The 27096-nt window shown below is 33.7% G+C and overlaps 4 protein-coding genes across 4 annotated transcripts; 3 read left to right on the forward strand and 1 right to left on the reverse strand.

Moving 5' to 3' along the window:
• Window positions 1-696: 696 nt before the first annotated feature.
• On the forward strand, window positions 697-2529 carry PHYBLDRAFT_131090 (hypothetical protein). Its single transcript, XM_018429401.1, has 2 exons — window positions 697-906; window positions 993-2529. Exons 1-2 carry the CDS (start codon window positions 772-774, stop codon window positions 2259-2261), a joined length of 1404 nt encoding a protein of 467 aa, XP_018295377.1. The 5' UTR covers window positions 697-771; the 3' UTR covers window positions 2262-2529.
• An 8937-nt stretch (window positions 2530-11466) lies between these two features.
• On the forward strand, window positions 11467-13623 carry PHYBLDRAFT_60469 (hypothetical protein; the record flags this gene model as incomplete). Its single annotated transcript, XM_018440647.1, has 10 exons — window positions 11467-11543; window positions 11871-12008; window positions 12458-12468; window positions 12579-12696; window positions 12825-12884; window positions 12919-12950; window positions 13099-13135; window positions 13307-13345; window positions 13422-13448; window positions 13545-13623. The coding sequence occupies 10 exons, from the start codon at window positions 11467-11469 to the stop codon at window positions 13621-13623; spliced, it is 618 nt and encodes a 205-aa protein (XP_018295378.1).
• Window positions 13624-18285: 4662 nt separating this feature from the next.
• PHYBLDRAFT_97357 (hypothetical protein) lies at window positions 18286-20061 on the forward strand (the record flags this gene model as incomplete). The annotated part of the gene is made up of 3 exons (XM_018444019.1): window positions 18286-18426; window positions 18510-19061; window positions 19201-20061. Coding segments are annotated over 3 exons (1554 nt in total), but the record flags the coding sequence as incomplete, so codon positions are not given.
• A 246-nt stretch (window positions 20062-20307) lies between these two features.
• Window positions 20308-26827, reverse strand: PHYBLDRAFT_131093 (hypothetical protein; the record flags this gene model as incomplete). Its single annotated transcript, XM_018429402.1, has 16 exons — window positions 20308-20653; window positions 20713-20822; window positions 20950-21018; window positions 21086-23854; window positions 23957-24022; window positions 24128-24312; window positions 24462-24525; window positions 24595-24758; window positions 24947-25073; window positions 25198-25255; window positions 25328-25408; window positions 25571-25680; window positions 25817-26188; window positions 26400-26523; window positions 26589-26641; window positions 26753-26827. The coding sequence occupies 16 exons, from the start codon at window positions 26825-26827 to the stop codon at window positions 20539-20541; spliced, it is 4542 nt and encodes a 1513-aa protein (XP_018295380.1). The 3' UTR covers window positions 20308-20538.
• Window positions 26828-27096: the final 269 nt, after the last annotated feature.

Raw genomic sequence — 27096 nt, forward strand, 5'->3', positions numbered from 1 at the left:
GTAATATTTAACATTTCGACTCTGAGTAATTATCTCAATCGAAAATATTGTAGTAAAGAACTAAAGGTGTCAAAGTCAAAGCCAATGTAAAGAAAAAGAAGGGGTTGTTTATATTTTGAATTTGAGAAGTTTTCTCAAGCTTTTTTTTAATAAAAACATTCTATTAAAACTTTTGTTATATACAATAAAATATAAGAACTATCCGAAATCTCCTTTAATAACAAAGCCTACAGTTTGAAACGTTGGAGTTTAATGATTGAAACAATCTATTAAAAATTACTAGACTCTGTTCGCAACCGATCGCATCTAGGACTAACCTTTACATAAATTTATACCTATTTCTCTTTATCTCTTTATCTCTCTCTCTTTCTCTCTTTACAGTACATCTTCTTAATAACTCTCTTTCTTTACACACTTTGTTAATGATAAAAAGAAAGCTACAAAAGAGTACCTCTACAGTGTATTATGTAACAGATAAAAAATCATTTAGGCAATTAACCCTATCATACATCAAGTCTCAGCCATCTTTTGAAAATGACTCGTTTTGCGGAGTCCAACCATCTTTTAGCTGGAGATCTGCTTTAGCCCCCCAAGATGATCTATCTCTTCACAGCGTCTTGACGATGGCGCCCATTGATTGGACTCCAATTCATAAATTTTTATAATCTAGCTCCGCTCACCAGTGCAGCTAAACAAGCCACCAGGCCAATACTGACCTTTAAAATCGGCCTTGATCGCATCTTCTGCACACTATTCTTCTTTTCTATCATCATGTCCGTCAAGCCCACCGACCCCTGGAACGCCTGCCTCAACACTCCCCTCGAGAAGGAGGATCAGGAAGTCTTCAACATCATTGAGAACGAGAAGCTTAGAGAGTGGTCTGGACTTGAGTTGATTGCCTCCGAGGTATATATATAAATATATATATATACATCTTCCTTGCATAATTATATCAATTCCACCAACTCACAATCGCTATTATTCTTGTATAGAACCTTACCTCCCAAGCTGTCATCGAAGCTAACGGATCCCCTCTCACCAACAAGTACTCTGAGGGTCTCCCTGGTGCTCGTTACTACGGTGGTAACGAGTTCATTGATGAACTTGAGCTTTTGTGCCGCAAGCGCGCCCTTGCTGCCTTCAACCTTAACCCTGAGCAGTGGGGTGTCAACGTCCAGCCTTACTCTGGATCTACCGCCAACTTCGCCGCCCTTACCGCTCTTATCCAGCCCCAGGATCGTCTTATGGGTCTCGACTTGCCTTCCGGTGGACACTTGACTCACGGATACCAGACCAACAAGAAGAAGATCTCTTCTTCTTCCATCTACTTCCAGTCGATGCCCTACCAGGTCGACCAGACCACTGGTCTCATTGACTACCAGCGTCTTGAAGAGAACGCTGCATTGTTCCGTCCTAAGCTTTTGATTTGCGGTGCCTCTGCCTACCCTGCTGAGTGGGATTATGCTCGTATGCGCAAGATTGCTGACCAGCACGGTGCCTACTTGATGTGTGATATGGCTCACATCTCCGGTCTCATTGCCGGTGAGCAGGCTCTCTCTCCCTTCGACTTCTGCGACGTTGTTACTACCACTACTCACAAGACTCTCCGTGGTCCTCGCGCTGGTCTCATCTTCTTCCGTCGCGACAAGAACGACGATCTTGAGAACCGTGTTAACATGGCTGTCTTCCCTTCATGCCAGGGTGGTCCCCACAACAACACCATTGCTGCCATTGCTGTCGCTCTCAAGCAGGCCGCTTCCCCAGAATTCAAGGCTTACGCTAAGCAGGTTCGTGCTAACGCCAAGAAGCTCGGTGAGGTTTTGGTTGGTCACGGTTATAAGCTCGCGACTGGTGGAACTGTCAACCATCTTGTTCTCTGGGATCTTAAGCCCCAGAAGTTGACCGGTTCTAAGGTTGAGCGTATCTGCGATATGGTCCACATCACCATCAACAAGAACTCCATTGCCGGTGACAAGAGTGCTGTCACTCCCGGTGGTGTCCGTCTCGGTTCCTCCGCTCTTACCTCCCGTTCTTTCAAGGAAGAGGATATGGTTAAGGTCGGTGACCTTCTCCACAGAGCTGTCCAGATTGCTCTCAAGGTCCAGGAACAGTGTGGCTCAAAGATGATGAAGGACTTTGTTGCTGCTCTTGACGGTAACCAGGAGATTGCTCAGCTCAAGAAGGAAGTCATGGAGTTTGCTCGTTCCTTCCCTATGCCCGGCTTTGACCCCAAGACCATCAAGTCTACCGCCACTCTTTAAAGTCATAAAAAAAAAGAAGTTTAGATTTTATTATATAAAACAAAACAAAACAAAACAAAAATATCAGCAAATGAAAAAAAAACCCCACATCCACCATATTTCCCCCGTTATATTGTTATAGCCAAGCTACTTTAGACTGTAGTCTAGAATAACCACACTTTAGCCTTTAGTAAGCTTGCGTTCAACACGCTCTCTCGCCTGTAAAAAGTTCAACACGTTTTTGTAAAAAGAAACAATAAAAATCATTAGTAAACGTGAAAAAAAAAGGATCCTAAAGATGGTATGATCTGTTGGGGGGCGGGATATTATTGATGCTTATTTCTTTGAGACCAAAAAAATGCAATATCTTTAATTCTATATGTGATAATCAGTAAGTACAAAGCAAGAATTTACTTGTGTGTCAAAGACAATCTTTTTTTTTTCTTTTCTAAAAGATTCGCGCCTTTTTAAATAGAGACAGGATGCATAACAGGAAGAATATATGCGTAAAGAAGTATTTACTGATAGTCAAAGGTAGAATTGATATATCTTTATACTGAACCTATCAATTATACAGAATCAAAGATGTTGATTTTATTTTATTATAAAGAAGATCTTTTTGGGGTACATCGGAAACAATTATGAAAGGTAGATACAATAGATCTATACATCACACAAGATTGAAGCACATCACAAAAAAAAATTCTGCACCTTGTGTAGCAATCAACTTGAACCTGGAAAACGAGATGTTCACGTGAACACGATGCTATAAAAAGTGAATTATCAGATTTGTAGATTTGTAGATCTGTAGATGAATAAATGGCATCAATATAACAGACTTTTGAACATTTAGTTTTTTTTTTTTAAAAAAAAAAAAAGATATGCAAAATACACAAAATTATTAAACGATATTTTGTACAAAAACACTTCCATATTTTGGAATTATTTTATAGTCCTTTTATAGCTTCAATACTCTCACTTTCAAGCAATCCCATAAAAGCTAAAGTAATTAATAAATCTGCGCTGGTGGTAGATTTTACATATTAGAGTCCTCGTTTTCCTCCCTTTTTTTTTTTACCTTTTATTTGTTAGAGTTTGAAAGGTTCATTTCTCAAAGTCACAATACACCAAAGATGAAAGTATACACTATAGAGAAAAAAGCTTGAGTACTATTTGATTCTATGAATTCCAACGGTATATTTTTCTATAAACCTTTATATATTACATTTACCTATTGTTAGAAAAAAAAGCCTTGAATTCAATAATTGTCAAATGTCATGCTCAAATTACAATGCATTTGTTCTCATTTCTCTTCTAAAAGAAAAAGGAAGCATTCTAATGTAAAGAATGTAATCATAATTGGACATCATGAAGATGGAATGATTGTCATTTATAATGAATAAAATGTTAAGAAATATAGAAATTAAGATTTCAAGACAATATAATACGACTGTCTTTTGCAGGTAAAAAGAATTGTACAGAAAACCCAAGTTAATTACACCTAGAGAAAATGACACGTACTTTCGAAAGGCAAGAAAAAACTGGCACATTTGTCTATATATATATATAGTCTATAAAAATACATGATAAAGAAATATATAAACAGAAAATAAGACATAAGATATAAGACATGAAGAATTGAGAAGAAGTAACTTTTTAAGGGATACTGTATATGTATACCAAGCATATTGTGTGGGCGTAGAGGGAATGGATTGGCGGCTTATAGTAGAAATACATTAGACAATTCCTGAGAATAGATCACTAAGGATAGACTCTTTTGTGGGAAGGAGTAAAATGTTTATTTTTATAAAACGAATATTAATGGCAAGGTCGAAGATGAATTATTTAGAGTGAAGTTCTGGCTCAAAATTAGTGAATAATGTGGCTCGACCAATATCATGTTGCAAAGCAAGTAAGCAAGACAACCAATCGCACCACATATAAAGTGACTTGAAGGGCTTGTAGAGATTGATTATTGCACGATTGGTTTTTATTGACTTCGTATACAGGACCTAAATTTAGAGAAAATTGAGGACGCTGCATTATTTATATCGTAGATAGCCCACCAAGCATGCGATTTTTGCTAGCTCTAGACTTGTTGTATTGGAATAATGTAGAGGATAGACATTAATATCAGTGATATCAAGCTCTATTAGACTATATAATCCGAGTCAATCCAAATCAAGGCATACATAAGTAGTACTGGATCCCAGATAGGTTGGCACAGGCATTAATAAATATTAACTGGAGAGTTCTTTATCGCTAATTACATATTACTTGCTTTTGACGCAATAGTAATTAAGCCTATTTTGTTTGGAGCTTTTATCCAAGGTTGATCCACTTTTCAGGCGCTGAGGGTATTTACATAGCACAGTACGATAAGACTTGCTGTATGTTGCTTGAATTTTGGACATTTCCAACTGCCTAGTAAAAAGCTTTGGGCAAGAAATTCTGTTAAATGTAGGAGATTAAGTGGCATCAATGCACAAGATCCAATGGCAGTCACCATAGTAAAATCATCATTTTACCCATATCTTTATGTTTGTTGTTGTACTTCCAAACCATTTTGTCATATACCTATAAAACAGACTATTGATCCAGACTTGAAATTGTTTAGTAGCTTAATCGCGTGCTTAGTCTTAAATATATATATATATCAAATCTAGAAAATATAATTATGAGCTGTGGTGTTAAGATAAAACCAATCGACCAAAAATAAATATATGAGATCCAGTATCATAAACTGTCTTTTACAAAATTCCGTCTATATACAAAAATATAATTTATTCCAAAAGTAGTGTTCTAAAGATACTATATATTACATATCAAATAGTTTTTTTTATTAATGAAGAGTAACATTAGATACTTTGAATAGGCTTAGTACAGTAAAAAAGAACCACTAATCTATAAGGGCATCATTATTTTTTAAAAACATATTAATCTTATACAAATAAAGTTAATAAAAGCTAGAAGATGTACTGAGAAAATGCAATGGTAGATAAGCACATGTTTAATAATTATATTTTCAAGATCAATACTGACAGCTTCTATATAAAAAGTTCTATGCCTTCAAAGTTAGGATGTTATGGTAGGTTTATTGCAAAAGTTAATTATTCTTAAATATAATGAAGCACTTTGAATGACTCCCATAGCCTGTGTTGGAATACATTAAAACGCATTTTTGGGAGAAACTTCTTTCAAAACCTTTTTATATTTAAGCAAAAATTAGAGTGAATCTTATATAAAAAAAATAGTGTAAAGATGTTTAATACAGTCTTTAATAACCTAAGAATACTTTTCTCTACTTCTTATTTGAATATTTCTATATATTTTTTTAAAAAAAAGTAAGTCATGTGACCAAGAAAATAAGTTGCGGAGTTCAAATAATATTTGCATGAAAGAAAATCAAGAAAGAAATTGAAACAAATCCGAGAAGTTTAATATTTATACTAGAATACATCCTTACAAAGAATCTATGATAGCTCAAGACGCTTAATTTTATTTTTCTCTTAAAAAAACAAGTATTTCAAATATCTTAGTATAAAACAAACTACAGTATGAAATAATATGTTTCAACACTATACACAAAATTAATTAGTTTAATTGTTTTTGTTTTTTTTTACCCTTACTTTAATGCTCTGTAATGTACCATACAGCTTTTATGATATTGTTCCCATACCAACTTTAATTGTCTATGATTAGAAGAAGAAAAACAACAGCTATAACAGAGGGTTACGCTTAGTAGATATAAGGTAAAAAGTAAGACCTTTCTATAATAAAAATAGTCACATCATTTGAACATTTTATAATACCAAAAAAAAAACGTTCATAGAAATTACCCGATAAAAATAAACTTGTATTTGCAGACACAATTTTCTTCTTCTATGAATTTTAATCAGATTTTTACCCTAAATACTACTATTAAATCAGTAGAGCTAATATTGACAATAATAGCGTATAGGCCATTGTACTTGACAATTTTGGTTTTATTGCAAAGGAAGGTATAGATAGTGTTTAATGCAATTTGTTTCTCTGTACAATGAAAATAATGGTATATTCTATATATAGATATCGACAAACCTTAAATCATGCGTCGAAGTTCTGAATTGCAGAAATACGATCTTGGTTAAGATATGATAGAAAATAATATTGTGTGTTTTTTTTTCTTCTTCTAAAGGTTGGGTGCTAAAATTATTATTATTGTTGTTTGCACTACATTATTTTTTTTTAATAAAAAATATTATAATAAAATGTATACAATAATCGCAATATTTCAAAACCTAAAAAAAATTCAAGTGAACACCTGCATACCAAAAGTAAAAATTAAAATAAAAAAATAAGCACAATAATTTGTGTTAGCTAATGTACCAAAAACAGATTGTGGGGTAGTCTGAGATTAAAGATGTTTTCTTCATTGGTCAAATAACTATGGAATCTTTAAGATATATGTCATTAACTTGTCTTGGGAAGAATCAAGTATGAAATTCTTGGTTAAATAGTATCAGAATGTAGGAAATTATATATATAGATTTACGCTTTTTTTCTTCCTTTTATTATTTCTCGGATCAAGGTTATAAATGGTATTGTGTAATAGGAGCTGTTTTATGAATATTTGCTCTGGACCCAAGGCAACCGAATATTATCTAAATTCATAAAAAGTCAAATAGCAAAATTAATCAGCCTTTTCTAATTCCTTTCTTTCAAAAGGATTGTGCGCAGTGCCATTGATTAAATTGACACAAAATGCGCAGTATTTTTTTTTGTTTTTTTTTTGTCTCTTAATTGGAATAAATAAAAACACCGCTTTCCAAAGCCCTGTCTCTTTCTACAATTATTATTAAGTAAAAGTCCTTTTTTTTAATTACGCATAATATATTTTCCTTTGCTCGTTTTCATTCATTATCGAATTTAATAGGTCTGTACACGATCGACGGATTAAGCGAATTAACCAAGTCAACTATAATAGGAAGAGAAGCTTTTTTTTTAAAAAAAAAAAGGTGGCTTTGACTTGAACAGAAGTTGTATTATCTCTGCCATTTGACTACTTCATCTTACCAAAATTGATAGCCGTACTATGTTTCTGAAAGGGTTTCTTTCTTATTTGATTTCATATGTATCAAAATTAATACTTAAAAATTAATGTCTGATAGTTAAATATTAAGTATATACATAAATATCGTTTTGAAAATTAATGTACTGCCCTTCAAAATCCAACTAATTTTTCCGACATATTTCTTGAAACAAATCTAGAAATTCTATTGAAACAACTTTTTATTTTGTCTTTTAATTTTTTTGTAAATTCATATTCAATAGTTTCCATAAAATCTATTGTTACCATAAACTCTTAATAAAAGACAAGTCGAACCCGGTAAGTTCCTATATATCTATATTATATATTTAAAATATAAGTTCGGAGCGAACTTTGAAAAGAGATAATAATAATAAAAAGCGGCATAAAAGTGTTATAGATCAGGTTCAATTGAATCAATTGTTCAATCAAAAAGAATAGTCTTATTGGGCGAACCGCCTGGCCGGTATACGTGCTCCACAATACCAAACTCAGGAGGTTGAGCTTTAAAGATGCAAATATACAGGTTACTAAAGGTTTGTAAGCCATCCCTAAAACCTACCAAATAACTCTATGCCACGAATAATATAATACATTCACTTTAATAACAGCTAAAATAAATAAATAAAGAAGTAAAGAACATCAAAGTCTTTGAGGGCAATAAGAAGGTATGTAACCTAAATTAACTACATAAAGCGGGTTTTTTATTTGCTTAAGCCAGGTACAGATGTTGCATTAAGAAAAAATAAAGCTTATTTGTGAATCAAAGGCTGATTTCTGCTGATACTTACGATCCATTCAGAGATCTATTGAGCTAAAGGTAGGATGTCTGTATTTGGTCTGCTGACTTATTTGGGATAAGATGATAGCTCGCTTCTTAAACGGCCCGGAAGTTCTTTTATATTACCATATTCACCATCCTTCTTCGTGGTATATTATTTAATACTGCGCCATCATAATTAAGAACTTGTTTGCATACAAGTTCCCTATAGATATCGTCCGAGAAAACAGCCTGTGGCGAGCACTGGATCATATACTACTATTAACTACTTTATGACTAGCATCTGGTAAAAATTTCAATAAAATCAAGGTATTAATATACTGTTATATTACTTTTTTTTCGATGTACCAATGAATAATAAGCCCATAAGTCAATAAGTATTGTACTTTTAAAAGACAATCCTATTTCTCGGATATTCTCGTAACATTTAACATAAAAAATATTTTATAATATTAACGCAGTCGAATTAATAAATGAAATGACATATTAAAATAGGCCCCCATTTTTTTATTTCATAAAATGTTTATCCATTTTATTAGCATTGTTGTTTTTGGAATTCAATTCAATCAATTTGACTTACACGGAATGAGTCATTAAAAAAATCACAACTAAATCATATAATTGTGCTTTATATATACTATTAACGCGATTGATCTCTCGTTTAGTTTACTTGGAGCAATTACCATAGTATTATCCTAATTTACTTTACTATCATAAGTCTAAGCCAGAGGTATCAATATAATGCTAATATTCAATATTAAGATGCTAAATATAAAACATGTGAAAGTCGAGGACTTTTCTTCTTCTTCTTCTTCTTCTTCTAGTTATTTTTTGTTTGGGTGGGATAGTCTTTCTTTCTTTTTCTTTTTTTTTTTAAAAAAAAAAGTAGATAATATAAAATTTGGCATTGGCCAATCGATCGTTTGTTAGATAAATATTCTAGACTGTCTAATTTAAAATTTACCAATTATTCTCTTAAAATTGATATTGTTTTTCTTTTCTTTGGGGAGATTGATTGTATATTGGACTTTCTAGACTATTCTATTAGGTTCTTGAGCTTGTAGACAAGAATAACAATGGAGATATCATACATACTGATATTTGTTTCAATTTTTTTTCTTTTCATTTTTTTTTTGCTGGGAACATATTACAAGTAAAAATCTTGGCTTTGATAAAAAAAAAAGATCTTTTATCTTCCTAATAGAAAAAGAGAAGAAAAACAGCCTATCTATAAATGAATTTTGGTGATACACAAGTAAGCCAGTTAGTTATCCAAACGAATTTTAAAAATTAAAGATAATAGTATAAATTATCGATGAAACCAAAGACGAAAATTAAAATAAACCTGTAAATGCTAATAGTTTGTTCAGGTACATTAGTATATCATTAATTTAAATACGGTATATTTTATATTTATATATTTGTATGGGTATGTGTTGAATACTAGTAAGACTATATACTTTAATGTATATTATACTATAAAATTTAACACCTTGATTTTTCGTAATATTTTCTATGTATTTTTGATATTGTCTCCAGAGTTCTGAATTGATATATCAAAATATATATAGATATACTGTATTATAAGCCCGAATATTATTATTATACGATGTAAATAATTACAGGAAAAAAAACATTTGGAAATATTCAGTGTGGTGAGAATGTAAATATATATTTATTTATATACAATTGAATGCACAAAAATATCAACTTTCTCTATCGGGAATGACTTGGATCGCCTATACCTAAACTTTAACGTACGATTTTTTATATTTTTATATTTTTATTTTTATTTTCCATAGGAAGCTAGATCTATAGAAATAGTAGCATATTATAAAATATCTGTAAAATACATTGATGAAATACTCTTGAATAAATATTGTATTGAGGTTATAAAAAAACAATGCTCTTATAAAGTATATATTGGAGGTAATAAAATAAAACGTTAAGGTCTGTAGTTAAACTGGGTACTAAATGTTGTTTGCTCACTTATAGGCACATCCTGTTATTTTAGTAAAAGTGGTATTATTAGATAATACAGGAAGTTGATTTGCCCTATATCTCATTAGTATTACATTTTTAGAAGGTCTGGGCTTACTATACTAAACTGCTACTTCATGTAAAATTTTGAAATGTATTATAATTTATTTATTTTTACATCGAATATTCCAATCCAGTCATTTAAAATATCTCACTCAAATGGAATAAGATGATGTGATGAGTTTGCAATCTTATGAAAAGATTAAATATGGATGTTTCCTTACTACTGGTACGTATATATCTATTATTCATTTTTCTTTACTAGATCTTAAGAGTACCAAGGTACTAGATTATCATTTCTCTATTTTCATGCCCTTTTATTGCTTTCAAGGTTTGTGAAAAGTGATTCTTTTATTTCCGAGCAATTTGTTATGGATCTAGAGCTATTATTATTTCTGCAAAGGAAAAAAAAATGTATATCTGATTCCCAGACTTTGTTTTTCTTGGTTGATCCTTATCTTCTACCAATTTTTAATCAAAACTTTTACATGCTCTTTTTTTTTTAAAGAGTTATAGCCTTGTATTCTTTTGTTCACATACACACACGCACTATCTCTCTCTCTCTCTCTATAATCTCAATCTACAGGTAAATCTGTAAACAAAATCTACAATTTAAATACCCCCAAAAATACGCTGTGACGTTTTACATTTTCAGCAAGCGTAGAGACTTAGCACCAATAGACCTTGAGCAGAGTTCTCTTCGTAAATAAGTCGATACAAAGCAACATATGGTAAGAAGATTGTGTCGAATTAAACTACACGTAAAGAAGAGTAATACAATAAAAAAACCACTGGAGATATTCTTTAATTAATCAATTACAAAATATTTTAAAAGTTCTCGAGTTTAAGGCCAAGCTCAATATCCGCTCTTTCTTATTTCTAAAGAAAAGGGTTTATGTTTCCATTGGAATTCGCGTCAATTTAGCGTTATTCCCAGTAATATTATGTATAGAGAAAAGGAAAGAAAAAGAAAGAAAGAAAGAAAGAAAGGATACCTGAAATATTATGTTTGGAGTTGTTATTTTTTTATTTATTTTTACCCTGGGATGTTGGGATTAAACGGGATGTTCCTGTGTATAATATAAAAAAAATCCAAAACTGAGCGTAATTTAAAGTATTATACTACTGTCATCGGCTTAATATCGATGCTTGGCACATCGAAACATTACTTGAATTATAGACCACTAACAAAGAAGTCTGAGTATTAAGAATAACAGTAAGTGTGTATTATTTAACTTTTTTGAACATCCAATTATTTGATTATAAATCACTCCCACGCGTAAATAATTTTCATTGCAATTTTTATTTTTTGGGAGACTAACTATTGTGCAAATAATATGATATTGTTAATTGAACAACAACAACAACAAGCTTTTGTTTCTATTAAGTATACTTGGATTACATCGCCCTTTTTGTGAGTTAAACAGTAGGCATGATTTAATGATTTAATATACTTCTTTTAATTTGTTTCCCTTGTAACTATCTCAGCTATATTTGTTCCGCTCTTTTTTGGGGACAGTTGAGGTCTCTACTCTAATACTTTACCGGGACCTTACTTTTATATATATACATTTTTTTTTTAAAAAAAAAGTCGTTATCGAATTCTCAAATGCTCTTTTTGATAAAAAAATATTTATTTATTTTTATGAATAAATAATTTTTCAATTAAATTATTCTTGTTGTTGTTGTTGTTGTTGTTGTTACTCTTCTATTTAAATAATCTTATCAATATTAACACTAGCACCAGTACCAGCACCAGCACAGATACAAACACAAACACAAACACAAACACAGACACAGACACAAGTACAAGCACAGATACGGCTATGGTCATTTATCATGAGACATATATTCTTGGTATCAGAAACACCCTTCAAAAGTTAAATATATTGTTTCACATTGTTTCACATATTTTCTCTAATTGGGGTTCTTTTTTTACACGCTATTATATGCGATAAGCTACAGTGAGAGATGATGATATTTAGAATATGCTTATAATACAAAGGAAATTAAACACACAATTTGCATAGATTTTATCTCAAGGTACAATTTTTTTTCGCGTTTATCTCCCTTTATATATATATACGTACGTACGTGTGTGTGTGTGTGTGTGTGTGTGTGTTTAGAGACCATTCAGTCTCATGGGAATTCTAATTTGTAGTATTAACAGATAAATGAGATTTTTTTTTAAATTGCAAGAATACAGACTTTATATTTGGGATCAAACATATTACTACCCGGACTATTTATTACATGTATCAAAAGGGTATTCGATACTTATCCCTAGCTTGGGCACTAAAATACATGTGATTTTATATGACTAACCAGCCATCTGAGAAGTAAAAAAAAACGAAACAAAACGAAACGAAACACAGAAAACTTATACGCTTACTATTTTATTTTTCAATTTGAGATATTTTGTTTTTATAATAAAATACATAAATTACAGTGACTTCCGCAGAATTAACACGTCCGAAATTGTTTGGAAAAAAGAATCGTGAATACAAATGTCATATTAGCGGTTTCTCTCTTTATATGTACAAATGGTCTGTAGAGGTGAAACGGAAGTATATAAAAATAGTAAAAAAAAAACTGTATGAAATTGATAAGCAAATATTAAAGCATATATATATATATAATCTGATTATATCAGCATATGTCATTGGACTTATCTATTGTTTTTTTTATTCTATAGATATACACATATTCTTTCTAAGGGTATACATTGGTCCTTGTATCATCCTACGTTTATTGGGTATAATGAGAAACCACACTATATATGTATATAGAGGAGGTAATATTGCCACAAATTGTTCTCTTTGTAAGTTTATGAAATTCTGAAAATAATGGGAATAATTTTTTTTTGCCATTTAGCCATGGATTATTTGAGCCGTGGGAGGGTTTGTTATTATTATTTGATTTGCAGCTTACTTGAGTTATAAATCTCATGGAATACATAAACCATAAAGGCAAATGGCGAGTATTCATACCTTTAGGAATATTTATGTAAGTAGTTCAACTGTCAAATAGCTCGAGTAGTATTTACAAGCATTTTAATCAGTAAAACCAGAATAATTATATCAAACTTTGAATTAAATTCTTCTTTCAATATTTCTTCATATTTTCGATGTACCAACAAACACATCTTTTTAAGAATATTTATATGTTTTATTTCAGGCAAATATTGGAGGGAGAATGTGATATAAAGAAAAAGAGGTATATATGGCTCTCACATATTGGATTGAAATCAAGAAGAAAATGACGAATGCATATATATTTCTGTAACTTTTAGAAATATTTGTGTTCCTGAGCGAATATTGTAAGAGTATATATATTTATTCCAGGGCAGCTTTTAAGTTTTCTTTTTTTTTCAGTTTAATCAAAGACTAATAATATGTTTGGTAATACACAATAGCTTGGTGCAAGCTAGATTGGGTACTATACTAGCTAGGGAAAATTCACTCGCTTTATTTGTAGGATTTAAAGAAAAATAAAAGAGAAAAAAAATCCCACAAAATAATAATAATAAAATCAATTAAGTCGTAAATGAATTATAGCTAAGCGTGTGTATTTTATGACCAAGATCTAGACATTCTTTTAATATTGTACAAGCTGAAAAAATAATAATTAATAATTTCATTTATATATGTCTAGATGCTCTCCTCGTGTGTGGCATTTATATATAAATACATTATGAATCTAAGCTAAATTAACTGTGTTTTTAATTATGTCAGGATGAGCATTTGTGATATTCATATCCTTCTTCAACAATGACACCTAAATAATCTAGCAATTTTTTTTTCTGATTTCTTGAAGGGAAGTTTTTTTTTCTTCGGTTTTTAATTACAATCTATCCATATTCACGCACAGACCCAAAGAAACTTTGGTACTCCCAAGATTGTCTTATTTGTTCAACCACAATAATCGCTAAGCTCAAGTGGCACGTTTTGCTTAATATAGAACTGTTCTTCAACTTTTCTCTTTTATCCTTCTTTTTTTTCTTTTTTATTCATTGTGGCCTGATTTCTCAATTTTTATTTTATTTTATTTAATGTATTTATTAAGACAATTGTATTGCCACATATTACCTCAATTAATCAATGATTTAATTCGAGCTTGATGCAATGACTCCGAGCTGGTCGATCACGATTAACACCCCCTTTGTGTTTAATAAAAATAAAGCGCTATTTCCTCCCCCTTTTTTCATTATATAATGTATAGATATATATTATAATTTATCTAGAATATACTTTAAATATTTTCGATATAGTTTGCGCTTTATTACTATTTTATTATTTTCTATAAGGTGAGTATAGCAGATATTAGTTTGGATAAACGAACGAGTAGTACATGGGATAATGTAGAGATAGCTATCTTGCTAGTCTTTTTTGAAAAAAAGAGAAAGACTTGCATTAAAGGTACTGTTGTTGTTGTTGTTGTTGTTGTTGTTGTTGTTGTTTTTTGTTATACAAAGGAAAGAAAGAAAAAATTGAGACGTAGAGTGACACACAGCTTACATCTTCTGCTGTGAAAGGTTCGGAAATATTCATTTGGATCAATATGTGGTTTTCGGATTGACATAGTTTGGAAATATTAGATTCGTGTAACTATCAAGGTGTGGCTATAGCAAAGAAATGATTTTATTCCACAATAAGCAATGCAAAAAAAACTATAATAAAGAGAGAAAGAGAAAGAAAGAAATATTAACCGAGAGAATTGTATGTATAATATACCATATTCTTTATAGCCAAATCTATATCTGCATCTGTGTTCTAGGAATCGATGATGATATTTTATACTAAATCATTAGCTTTACGCTCTGTACAATAAGGTTTTACTTTGTCTCCAATATATATATACATAATCTATTTTAATATATTAGAATATATATATATTTATTTATTTAAAAAAGACTGGTTTCTGTGGAGTGCGGCTATTATAAAAAAAATAGCGTGATATAATTATGATCGAGATTTTGAGAGTGAATAGGACAAATTGTCATAGAAGTTACATATAAAAAAATCCCGCTTGTCAGATACGCCAACCAATTGATAGACAATACTAAGCATATAATTCTCTTTTGGTTCATCTTTCGATTTCAAAAAAAAATAAGTTTTATGTCTTAGGTATACCAGCCAAATTTCATGTCGTTGTCCCCTTTATTATTATTATTATTATGATTATTGTCGGATTACTATGATTTTATAGATCATCTGTTTCTTGAATTTCTGCTGCTTACTATTCACTGATGTGCACGATTAATTCTTTCTTTCTTTTTAAGAAAATAATCTATAAAAAATAAAAAGAATAAAGAAATAATATTCGATCGATAGAACCATAATCTTCGATACGATTCGGGCCCTTGTCCAAAGCTTGTTTTTATTTTTATTTTTATTTTTATTTTTATTTTTATTTATTTCCTTCTTGATCGCACAGTAACTAGGTGAAATTTTATCTTGACTATTGAAATTGTTCATGACTTTGGCTCCCCCTTATTGGTCACCCTTATAATTTTTTGCGCTTTAATATAAGCGGTGATTCGGTATTTCAAAGAGGCTGACAAAAAAGAGAGAGAGACAAAATGTTATACTATGGGATACGGACAAAAAAGAAGTATGCTGGCTGAATGTTTTATTTTTTTTATTATCATGATAATTCTTGTACAAGATTATTGAGTTCTGATAGTGATACTAATGATAATGAAGCATAGGTGCAGTTAAAAGCAAATAATAATAATAATAATAATAATAATAATAATAATAATAGAAATTATAAAACATTATGAAAAAGGAAAAAAAGGTATCATATAGAATTAATACAAATACATAATTATGTAATGAATTCAAAACAGGATATTCATAATAATAACAATAGAATTATTGAAATGGAGACGTCAATGGCGAAGGTGTAGGAGAAGGGGTTGGCGAGGGTTCCGTAGAAGGCCTTGGGTTATTCGGTCTTGGTTTTCTTGAAAGGAATGTATCTTGAGTAGACGGATATTTCATTGTATGGATCTTGAAGAGAGGTGTCTTATGAAAGGAGGGAATGTGTTTTGGTATTGAACGATTGATTTTCTCGATAGTATATATTTTCTGGAGAGAACAAAGAAAAAAAGGTAAATTTCAAAGATAGTTTTATAGAAGACACGGATCTAAAGCATTCAAACCCTTTTATTTATTTATTTATTTATTATTATTTTTTTAAAATAATAATTAAATGAATAAAATTCGACATTTTTTTTCCTTCTTCCGAGTCACATTTTGGATTTTTTTTGGAGTAAAAATATCGTAAAAAAAACCCCTAAAGATTGACAAGGGGTCCATCATATAAAGAACAACTACCCAAAAATTGTGAGAAATAATATGTCTCGTAACCTGTGTAGGGCAATTAGAATTCAGAAGGGCCAAAAAAAACATGAGACTAATATGGTATACTGACATACTTGTAATGATTTGCTTTTCACCACACATTATCAATAAGATTAATAAATAAATAAAAATATTAACTATAGAGATGTCATGTCGAATGAGAATTTAGAGTATGTATTTATATATATATATATATTATAAATAGTTCGTACAAGTGTTGAATATGAAAAAGGATCAATAAAAAAAGGCAAAAGGCGCGTGTCAAGCTCATAATTTTTTAAAAAAAAGGAGACCATGTGTGCCTTGGAGGTAACAAAGAAGATATCTGACGAAATTCCTACAATGGTCAGATTGAAAGTCTTTGTATTATTATTTTTTATTGTATTACACCCGAGGGTAATATGCTTACACATGTATAAATATCCTTAGGCTATTACAGCTCTTTAAAATTTCGAAAATCAATACCACATGTTTCATACATTATACCACATGTTAAAGAAGTGTATCCTAAACTAGGCTATCTATCTAATCATCACTGACAAGAAGATGCAGAAATATACAAATATAAATATAAATGAATTGTTGAATATTGATTGAGTTGAAATAACTGATTATTCGATAAGCACGGTCAATTATAAACATTAATAAAAAAAACAAAAACTATATACTTTATATGTGCGTGTGCTCATATAAATATATATATATATATAGCTGCTCTCATTTATAGCACTAATGATAATAATGACTATAAATTGGCTAGCACGCCTGTATATAGATTTATATCGTCATACTTTGGTGTCAACTGGTCGCAATACATTGCTTCAATAACACCAAGGATCATATATCTAAAATATAACACCCAAATTAAAACCAAAAAAAAAGCACACGCACTAACACTTACACTTACACACACGTACAATTAAAGGTATAATGAACCAAAACCACATCTTCCACTAGCATTTGTATGCCGATTTACACACCGATATGTCAAACACAACAGCTGGAAACAATGGCATTTTTTTTGTCTAAATTATTTCTTTTTTGGCTTTAATTGACATCTTTGCGTAATGGATATATGGAAGCTTACTATGTTCTCAATACAGCTTCACTACCGATCCCATACAGACAGGAGGTTTTAAATATGATATCTCGTACTACTATGCACCCTATTTCTAGCCTGTCAAAATAAAAATGACAGGAGTAAATACAGGTAATTTTTTCTTTTTAAAAGAAAAGAAAAAAAAGAAAATGGAAGGAAATCATAAAAATAATAATAATATTTTTAGGGTTATTTTGTATAACATCCACAGAAATAATAATAATAATAATAATCAAATATATAGTTGTTTTGAGTTAGTTGTGATACTGTGTATCTAAGGATTATTTTAATATTTGGACTTTGGGTAATTATTATTTAAGCAATAGGTTGCTAGGATACTTACTTGAAACCAATGCATTGGATCTTTTGAATATATTCATATACGTGCGACATATACATGCAATATATACATGAATTTATAATGGAATGTAAATGAAAAATCAGTGTTGTTTCCTTTTTTGTCAATTGTCTATTTTATTTTATATATATTTGTATATATTTTTTACAAGTCATTTTTAAAAATACAAAAAAAAATCAAGAAAAAATACACACACACGTACACATAAGCACAGTACACAATGTCACCTCATACATCAGCAGACAATTCTACTGAACATCCTTCCAAGCGTACAAAGCTTGAGTCACAAAAAGACAAGTTCCACCAAGGTCTGCTTGAAACCGCGTCAAGTCTTCAAACCGCTTATGCAGCCTCCAAGCCTTACCTTCATTGCAAGATTGACAAGTTAGTCAATGAAGATCTTTTGCGTAAAGTTCGCAAAGAGATTCTCAGTAACCTTCATTTTACCTTGAAGGAAACTGACATTTACAAAGTAAGTTCCAAATCACACACACAATAATAGGGAAAAAAAGTCTAACAATTTTTTAAAAAATAAAATAAAAAATAAAAATAAAGGTATATCAAACTGGTGATTTGGCTAATCTCGATGGACTTCCGGCTGATGAATTAGCCAAACTTGAATCCTTGTTTGAATTGAGAAATGCCTTGTACTCTCCCGAATTCCGTGAATTCATCTCCACCGTCACAGGCTGTGGACATCTCTCGGGAACCAAGACTGACATGAGCATCAACAGTTACAACGGAGGTTGTCATTTGTTGAATCACGATGACGTGATTGGCACCCGTCGCGTGTCTTATATCTTGTACTTGACTGATCCCGAGAATCCTTGGGATCCCAAGGACGGTGGGGCTCTTGAATTGTATCCCGTTATTGAAAAGGGTATTCCAGCCACAGAACCGACTGTTGTCCTACCTCCCCAGTGGAATCAATTTGTCATGTTCACCGTTCAACCTGGCCACTCTTTCCACTCAGTGGAAGAAGTCGTACCAGAAAACAAACCTCGGTTGAGTATCTCTGGGTGGTTCCATATTCCCCAAGAGGGTGAGCTCGGATATCAGGCCGAAAAAGAAGAGGGCGAATCAAAGTCTTCTCTTGAGCAATTGCAAGTAAGGTTTACCTCGAGTATAAAGAAACACACAAACACACACACATATATATATATACAAAAGAAAATAAGTTTTTCTAGAATAATTTATGGTTTTGTATGTATACATCTTTATATGTTATTATTTTTCTTCTTTGTAGATGGATACCGATTCTAGTGATAAATTTACAAAATATGAAGATGAATTGGATGATGAGGCTACCGACGGTCTCTCAAAAGAAGATCTTGAAGCCTTGGCAGAGTGGATGAATCCTCATTATCTCAACATCAAGATGCTAGGACAGATTTCTGAACGTTTCATGGACGAGTCGGCTGTTCAATGCAAAGACATTATCAACAAGTCCTTATTTGCCGAGTTGAAGCAAGCCACGGAGGAAGCGGATAAGAGAGACGGTCTTACTTCACGTGTGATGGTGCCTCATGGAACTGGTACTCGTGGGCAATGGGTTGCACACGGACCACCTCATAGATGTCGTTACATGACCCTTGATAAGACATTGAAGTCCGAAGACGACCCAACCAGCAAACTGTTTGCTGATCTGCAAGAAAAGCTTTCTAGCGAACCTTTCCGTCGTTGGTTGGCTGTTGTCACCCAGATGGTTCCACAGGGATTCCGTGGTGAAGCACGTCGTTTCAGACCTGGGCATGACTACACCTTAGCTACTACCAACACGCGTGGCCAGGGTGTGCTCGACGCCACTCTCACATTTGCTACGACTCCTAACAAGAAGAGTGCAAATGTGTGGGAAGGAGGTGAATGTGGTGGGTATGAATGCTACATGGCACCCCACGACGACGAAGAAGATGCGGCCATCTACAAGGCTGCCGACGATGAAGGTGCCTTGTTAACCTTGCCGGCCGGCTGCAATGAACTATCTTTGGTCTTGAGAGATGAGGATGTGATGCGATTTGTAAAGTATGTGAGTGCAAGAGCTCCTGGCTCTCGATGGGACTTGTCCTTTGAGTACGATTTGCCCGAGGAGACGGAAGAAAATGAAGACGAAGAGAAAGAAGAGGACAAATAGACTGAATAAATCAGCCTATGTCTTTGTACATACATTGGTATCCAGTCATTAGACCAATATTAGATTTATAACAACAACAAAAAAGAAGGAACAATAAGCCAATTTATGGTACATTTGAATTAAACTATAATATATATTTATATATATTTAACTTGCAATATAATAATAAAAATAACCATTTGAATTTTCTGGTTGATCTTTTAAAGAAAAGGAAAAAAAAAAAAACAGACAAACGCACGCACTTATTTTTCAAAATTTAGACTGTAGGCAATTAAATATTTTTCAAAAATATGAATAATCTGTGTATGTAGTACTTGTTGCACAATAGGGGTTTTACATGAAGAAATTAATTTCTTTAAAGGAAGAAAGAAAAAACGAAAAATGATCATGATCCCTGAAGCAGAAGATAAAGGGGGTAGGGGAAGGGGAAAGAGGGGAATAATAAATATTATATTACTCTATCAAACCAGCTTGCTTCGACATGGAATAGAAGATCGAGTCTTTCTTGTACAAGAGTGACTGAGGAGCGTCGAATTCGGCAATCTGGCCCTTATCGAGGACAAGAATTCTGCAGATTTAATTGTTAGATATCTTGTTGCCATTCTTTGCAGTCAAATTTCATAATACCTATCAGAGTCCATAACAGTATTGATTCTGTGAGCAATTGTCAAGATGGTACAGTCGGCGAACTGAGAACGGATAGTTTCTTGAATGATAGAGTCTGTTTCAACATCAATCTAATATGTATTCAACAACAACATAAACAATTATCAAATAAATGAATTATTATATTAATAAAAAATGCCAATTAATTATCATCAAATTTGTCATTGGATCATATTGCAAATAGTTCAATCTACTTACAGCAGCTGTAGCTTCATCTAAGATCAAGACAGTTGTACGACGTAAAAGTGCTCGGGCAAGACAAATCAACTAGTAATAAGCACACAAGTTAAACAAACAAAACAATACAGAGAATATATATCTATGTATTAATTACCTGACGTTGGCCGACAGAAAAGTTATCACCACCTTCAAGCACAACTGCATTGAGCTTGCCATCCATTTTGGAAACATATTCGTGAAGATGGGCGTTCTGGAGAGCCTCCCAAAGTTGAGCGTCGTCGCTTACACCAAAGGGATCCAGGTTCTCTCTGACAGTACCGGCAAACAGAACAGGGTCCTGAGGAATAATGGTCAAGCGAGAACGAAGATCAAACAGTCTAAGTGTGGCAATATCAACACCGTCGATAACAATGTTACCACTGACAGCCTCAATGATACGGAACAGACTCAAACTCAATGAACTCTTTCCAGCACCAGTGCGACCAACAATACCGATCTTCTCTCTGGCCGCAATGTTAAATGACAATCCCTTCAAGGCAAGATCAAGTCCGGGACGGTAACGAGTCGAGTAATCGTTGAATTCAATCACACCCTTCTCGGGCCAAAGAGGGTTGACGTTTCGGACAGCGTCGTACTTCTCGGTAGGAAGCTCTATGTATTCCTTAATACGTTCAACCGATACAATGTTGGTTTCAATTTCACAGAAAGAGCGAATGACCCAGTTGAGGGCCTGAGTGATGCTCATAGCATAAGAAACACTCAAACCGACCAGACCGGCATCGACGTAGTTGGTGCCATACACAACACCAATGACGGCAAAGATTGCCGAGCCAAAAAGAATGATAGAACCAAGGAACTCGAGGCGGACGGCCAACCAACGGTTGCAAGCAATAGAGGGGTAGTAAGCGCGCTGGTTGTCATCAAGCTTGCCCTGGTTTTCGAAAATGAAGCGATCTTGCTGGGCATATGCACGGATAGTAGATACACCCGAGATAGTTTCTTGGAAGTGAGAGTAAATAGGACTCTTTCCGACCGAATCAAGTCGCTTGAGCTCACGAGAAGTAGCAAGGTAGTATCGCTGGACATATGAGTAAATGAAACCAAGTGGGATGATCAAGACCAGGAAAAAGGGAGTCGAGACTGAGATGATGACTACAATGGAGAATACGGAGAACAAGACTCGGAAGTAGGCCTGGAATGTGCGAGGAAGGATTTCATCGACAGTGTGTTGGTCTTTGCTGAATCTGTTCAGGATACGTCCGAGTGGTGTAGTGTCAAAGAAGGACATTGGCGAATGGATTACAGTATCAAGCATCTTGGAGTGCAAAACCTTGGCTGATCGAATGGCGCAGAAGATCCAAAGCAGGAGAGACTGGATTACGGTGAAAATGGTAGATGACCAACCAATGATAGCATACACTCCGAGGTACATCCATACATGATCGTTTCCTCCACTTGCTTCGTTGTCGCTACTCCAATGCTTAAGCCAGAGGTTGGTTCCGACCTGGGAGAACTGGGCCAAGATCTGGAATAACAAGACAAAGGCGACACCGACAATCGAGCATGACTTTGCATACTGCTTGTAAACATCGGACTCGACGCTTCCCTTTGCACTTTCTTCAACGGTCATCAATCGCTTTCCGGCGTCCTCGCCACGAGCAGCTGCCTTTGCCTTGCGTTGAAGAGAGACTACGGATGCACGTCTCAAGGTAAGGCCACTGTTACTGCTGCTAGTGCTCATGAGTCTCTCACGACGTACGGTGTTCTCGATGCTTTGGTTGAGGCTGATCTCTTCTTCGCTACGTCCCATATCATTCACAGTGATGTCGTCTTCGATAACTTGTTCCTGCACTTCGCCAGACTGGTCCTTGTTGAGCTGGGATCCAAAGTCAGTAATGAGGGCATACAATTCAGAGCGTTGGCTCATCAGATCATCAAAGGTTCCTTGGGATCCAATCACACCATCCTTGAGCATGACAACTTGGTCAGCCTGGTGAAGGTACGAAATTCCGTGTGTAACAAGAATACGGGCCTTGTTCTTCAGAATGCCGTTGGGTCCAACGACATGATCAAATATATGTCGGCCAACGTGAGCGTCAACAGCACTGAGGGGGTCGTCAAGAAGATAGATATCAGCTCTGGCATAGATAGCACGGGCCAAGGAAACGCGAGCCTTTTGTCCACCCGAGAGGTTGATACCACGTTCGCCAATTTCGGTCTGATCACCAGAAGCGAGCATCAAAAAGTCGCTCTTGAGCGAGCAAGCATCAATAACGCGTTCGTAGAATTCACCGTCCCAACGATGACCGAATACAATATTGTCACGTAATGTAGCGTTCATGACCCAAGGTTGCTGGGGTACATATGCCACCGAGCCACGAAGAGTGACTGTGCCGTTCACCTTGACGGTGTCACCCAACAAAGCGCTGATCAGAGATGACTTTCCGGATCCCACTCGTCCCACAACAGCAGTAACGTGGCCCTTTTTAACTTGGAGATCGATGTTTTTCAGGACAGGAGTTTCCTTTTCAGACCAGGTGAATGTACCGTTCTGGACTTCAACGAGAGGGATTTCGGGGGTCCAGTTTGGCAAATAATGGAAGTCCTCGCGTTGTACTGCGGAGGGGTCCAGCTCTTCAGAAGACAAGAAATCTTCGATACGGTAGAGAGAGACAGATGCCTCGATAGTTGATGTGATGACGTTGGGGAATACGGATAATGGGAATTGGAGAAGACCAAAGAGCGCAATTGCAACAAAGGCGACCTGACTGGTCAAAGGCTGGGATGAGATTGAGACATACAGAGCAAAGGTTAACAAGGATACGAAGAAAGGAATTGAAGTCCAAGTGAAACTCTGGGCAGCTGAAAGAGTACCAATCTTCTTGAGGGTAGCCAATTCAAGATCATTACGAATAAAGCTGATCTAAGCAAAACAAAAAAAAGGGTTGGAGTTTACGAATTAGTATTCATTGAAAAGCTTTATATATATAATATTGTATATTATTTGGTTAGTTGAAAATAATACCTTTTCCAAAAAGGGGGTTTCCCATGCGTACAACTTGATGACACGGATACCGTTCAGGATTTCGTTCTAAAGTAATTTTCATAGTAAAGGAGAGGTTATAAGTATGTGCTGATAATAGTTTTTCTACTCAAGTATATATATTAGGTATAAAGAGGTTAATGATAAACGTACCATCAGTTTGACTCTGGCATCCTTATTGGCCATCTGAGACTTTTGTAAGCTTCTCATTTTTTTGGCCAGGAAAGTATTAAGAGGAATTGCCAAGATAAGAATGGCTACACCAGCCCAGATACTTGGACCCATTGTTTTCCATAGTAAAGTCAATGCAATTACAATCTGTAAAGGACCACTCCATACTATTTGTTTTAGTTTTGGGATTTTGGGATTGTTTTTTTTCAATAGAGTAATACATACAAACAGACACAAATAAATATATATATATAGGTAAGCCACTTTTTTCTCTCTCTGTATTACCAAATAAAAACAAATCAACTTTATACTTTACCGATGTGAAAGTAAGTACACAGATCCATTAATCGCTGGGCATCGACACTCATACGGTTGACAATCTTTTAAATAGAAATTTAGAATAATTGTTAGAGTAATTATATACATCACTTAAGAAATGCAAAACTTACTTCTCCAACAGTAGATTTTTGGCGACTAGAATTACTGAGCACCAAGGTCTTTGCGTAAATTGTAGTAACCAGGGCTGCGCGCAAACGCATTCCGGTCAAGAAGCATCTATGGAAGTACTGGTGCAAGAACATTGTTTGTGTGATAGCAGTAACGAACATGGCGACTGTGAATTATCATTTTTTTTGGTTTTTTGGTTTTTTATGTAAGGCAAGGTAAGGCAATGCAATGCAAGGTAAGGCAATGTAATATAACGTGAATAAAAGCAAAAATAAAAATAAAAAAAAATGTATTGATAAATACTTAGTTTGTAGGTTATTTTACTTCTTCTTTCTGTTCGTTGTTTTTACTTACCAGAGATCAGGACACCGCGATAGACTGGTTCAGGTTCATCACCAGAGTGGCTAGCAACCCATCCCATCAATTCGCGCAGTAAAATAGGCTGAGTAAACTGTAAAATGTCTTGAAATATTTTGAAAACCTAAAATAAAATAAATAGAGAACACGGTGCATATAATATGATTAAGTCATTAGGCCCCACAGCAATTTTCTTTTTCTTTTTTAGGTTTAAAAGAGAGAGGGGGGTGTTAATTGGGGGTACATACGGCTGCCAAAAGGAAAGGACCACCAAGTGACTTTACAAGAGCACGAAGTAACGATGGACTATAGCACAGTTAATAATACAGTCAGTTATTGAGTCAACAGACTTTTATTTTTTCCATATGCTTTACTTACTGTTCTTTCTTCATCTCAATGTCCCAGTTGGCTTGGAACTTTTTACCAATAACTTCAGACTGATCGTCATGCTTAAGATCCCTGATATTTATTTTAATTATTAAATATACTATATTGTTTTGATTTCCCTGTTTAACCCCCCTTCTCTCTTTCTCTCTCTCTCTCTCTCTATTCCCTCATTACATCACAGCACAGCACAGCACATCACATATTCACTCCAAGATGTATGTATATGTATATTACCACAAATCATCCATAACCAATGGTTTCTGGTAACCTAAGCGCATGAGGGGTGTCATCCAATCAAAAGTAAGGCGACCAAAGATGGAAGAATTCAACTCCGGGCATTCATGCTATCAATCAATCAAATTAAGATGAGACAAATCTTTTTTTTTGTTTTTTTTTTCTATCCCGCTTAATTTAAACATCTCTATTTCTATATCTTTATAAGGCCATTTTTTTTTCTGAGGGCGGTTGCTTGTGACTCACCTCATCGTCCTCCAACATGATGTACTGGGATTTTGGTCTCTTGATATTCTCGAGAATAAAGATGAAAAGTGAAAGGGCAGAGATGGTTACAAAAAGACCGAATTGTGTAGAGTTCTTCTCATTCAACTTGAGTAGCAAAAGTGTTCGTAATTTGGTGGCATTGGCAAATTGGACAAATAGCCAGTAGAATAACAGGACGGCTGATGGAATTCGGTTACGAGTGTACTCTAATTGATGAAGTCCAGTAGCGAATCCAAGGACCAAGATTTGTACGATTTGGGATAATTTTTGGGCATCATTAAGGATGCTGCCGTTGGAAAATGTGATGACAGCTTGGGTTACCAGAGTAACAAACAAGGCTCCCAAGAAAGTCTTTTATATATACAGATATAAATTTATTGTTAATAAAAGACATTACGAGATGAATGAATAATTAGTAAATATGTCTTTTTTTTGTGGCGCAGTGAATAGCCTTTGTCTTTCTTTCTTTCTTTCTTTTTCTTTCTTACGTCTTTAATTATTGATTTAACTAACTAACTATAGTGCATATTGGTATTCTCTTTTTCTTTGTCTTCTTACTCACCAATTTGGTGTAATAAAGCCAGTTGCGGATATAATCTGCGGGTAAAGATTCACGTTTTGATAGAGTCCAGACACGAACCAGACCAAAGACAATAAGGAATGCCGCAGGTGCGAGCATTACCACACTAATCTACCAGTTAGTGTGTCTGAAGTACGCCATTTCGACATTAATTATATATATTTTTTATACCTGTCTTCGAAACATGGTGTAAAGTCTGGTACTCGAGTGTCTGAGAAGGGTCCCTAATATTGATAGTTATAAGAACATTGAATTTTTTTTATTTTATTTTTTTGGTTCTACCAAGTTTATCTTAAAGGATTTATTTTGCAAGCATTTTTTATATAAAAACATACCCAGCCTTCTGGATCATGGCATAGGGAGCCCTCCTCTTGCTTAAATAGAATTGTCCACTGACTAGGATTATCCATAGTCGATAAAGAAGACAGATAGGTTTGAGCAAGTGAATATATTTATATTTAAAATATATATATTATATATGTAAAAAAGATCCGAAGATATGAAAAAAAATAAGAATTCAAGATTCTTTATTTGTACTTTTTAATTTATTTATTTTATTTAAAAAAAAAAAAAAAGAGAGCAAATCAAACTGAGATTATAAAACGGTAATAGCCAGAAATATATTTTTTTTCCTTTTATTCCAGAGAAACTGTCACACCAAAGGATTGCGTAATACTTT

This window comes from Phycomyces blakesleeanus (genome assembly GCF_001638985.1).
Source record: "Phycomyces blakesleeanus NRRL 1555(-) unplaced genomic scaffold PHYBLscaffold_4, whole genome shotgun sequence".
NCBI lineage: Eukaryota > Fungi > Mucoromycota > Mucoromycetes > Mucorales > Phycomycetaceae > Phycomyces > Phycomyces blakesleeanus.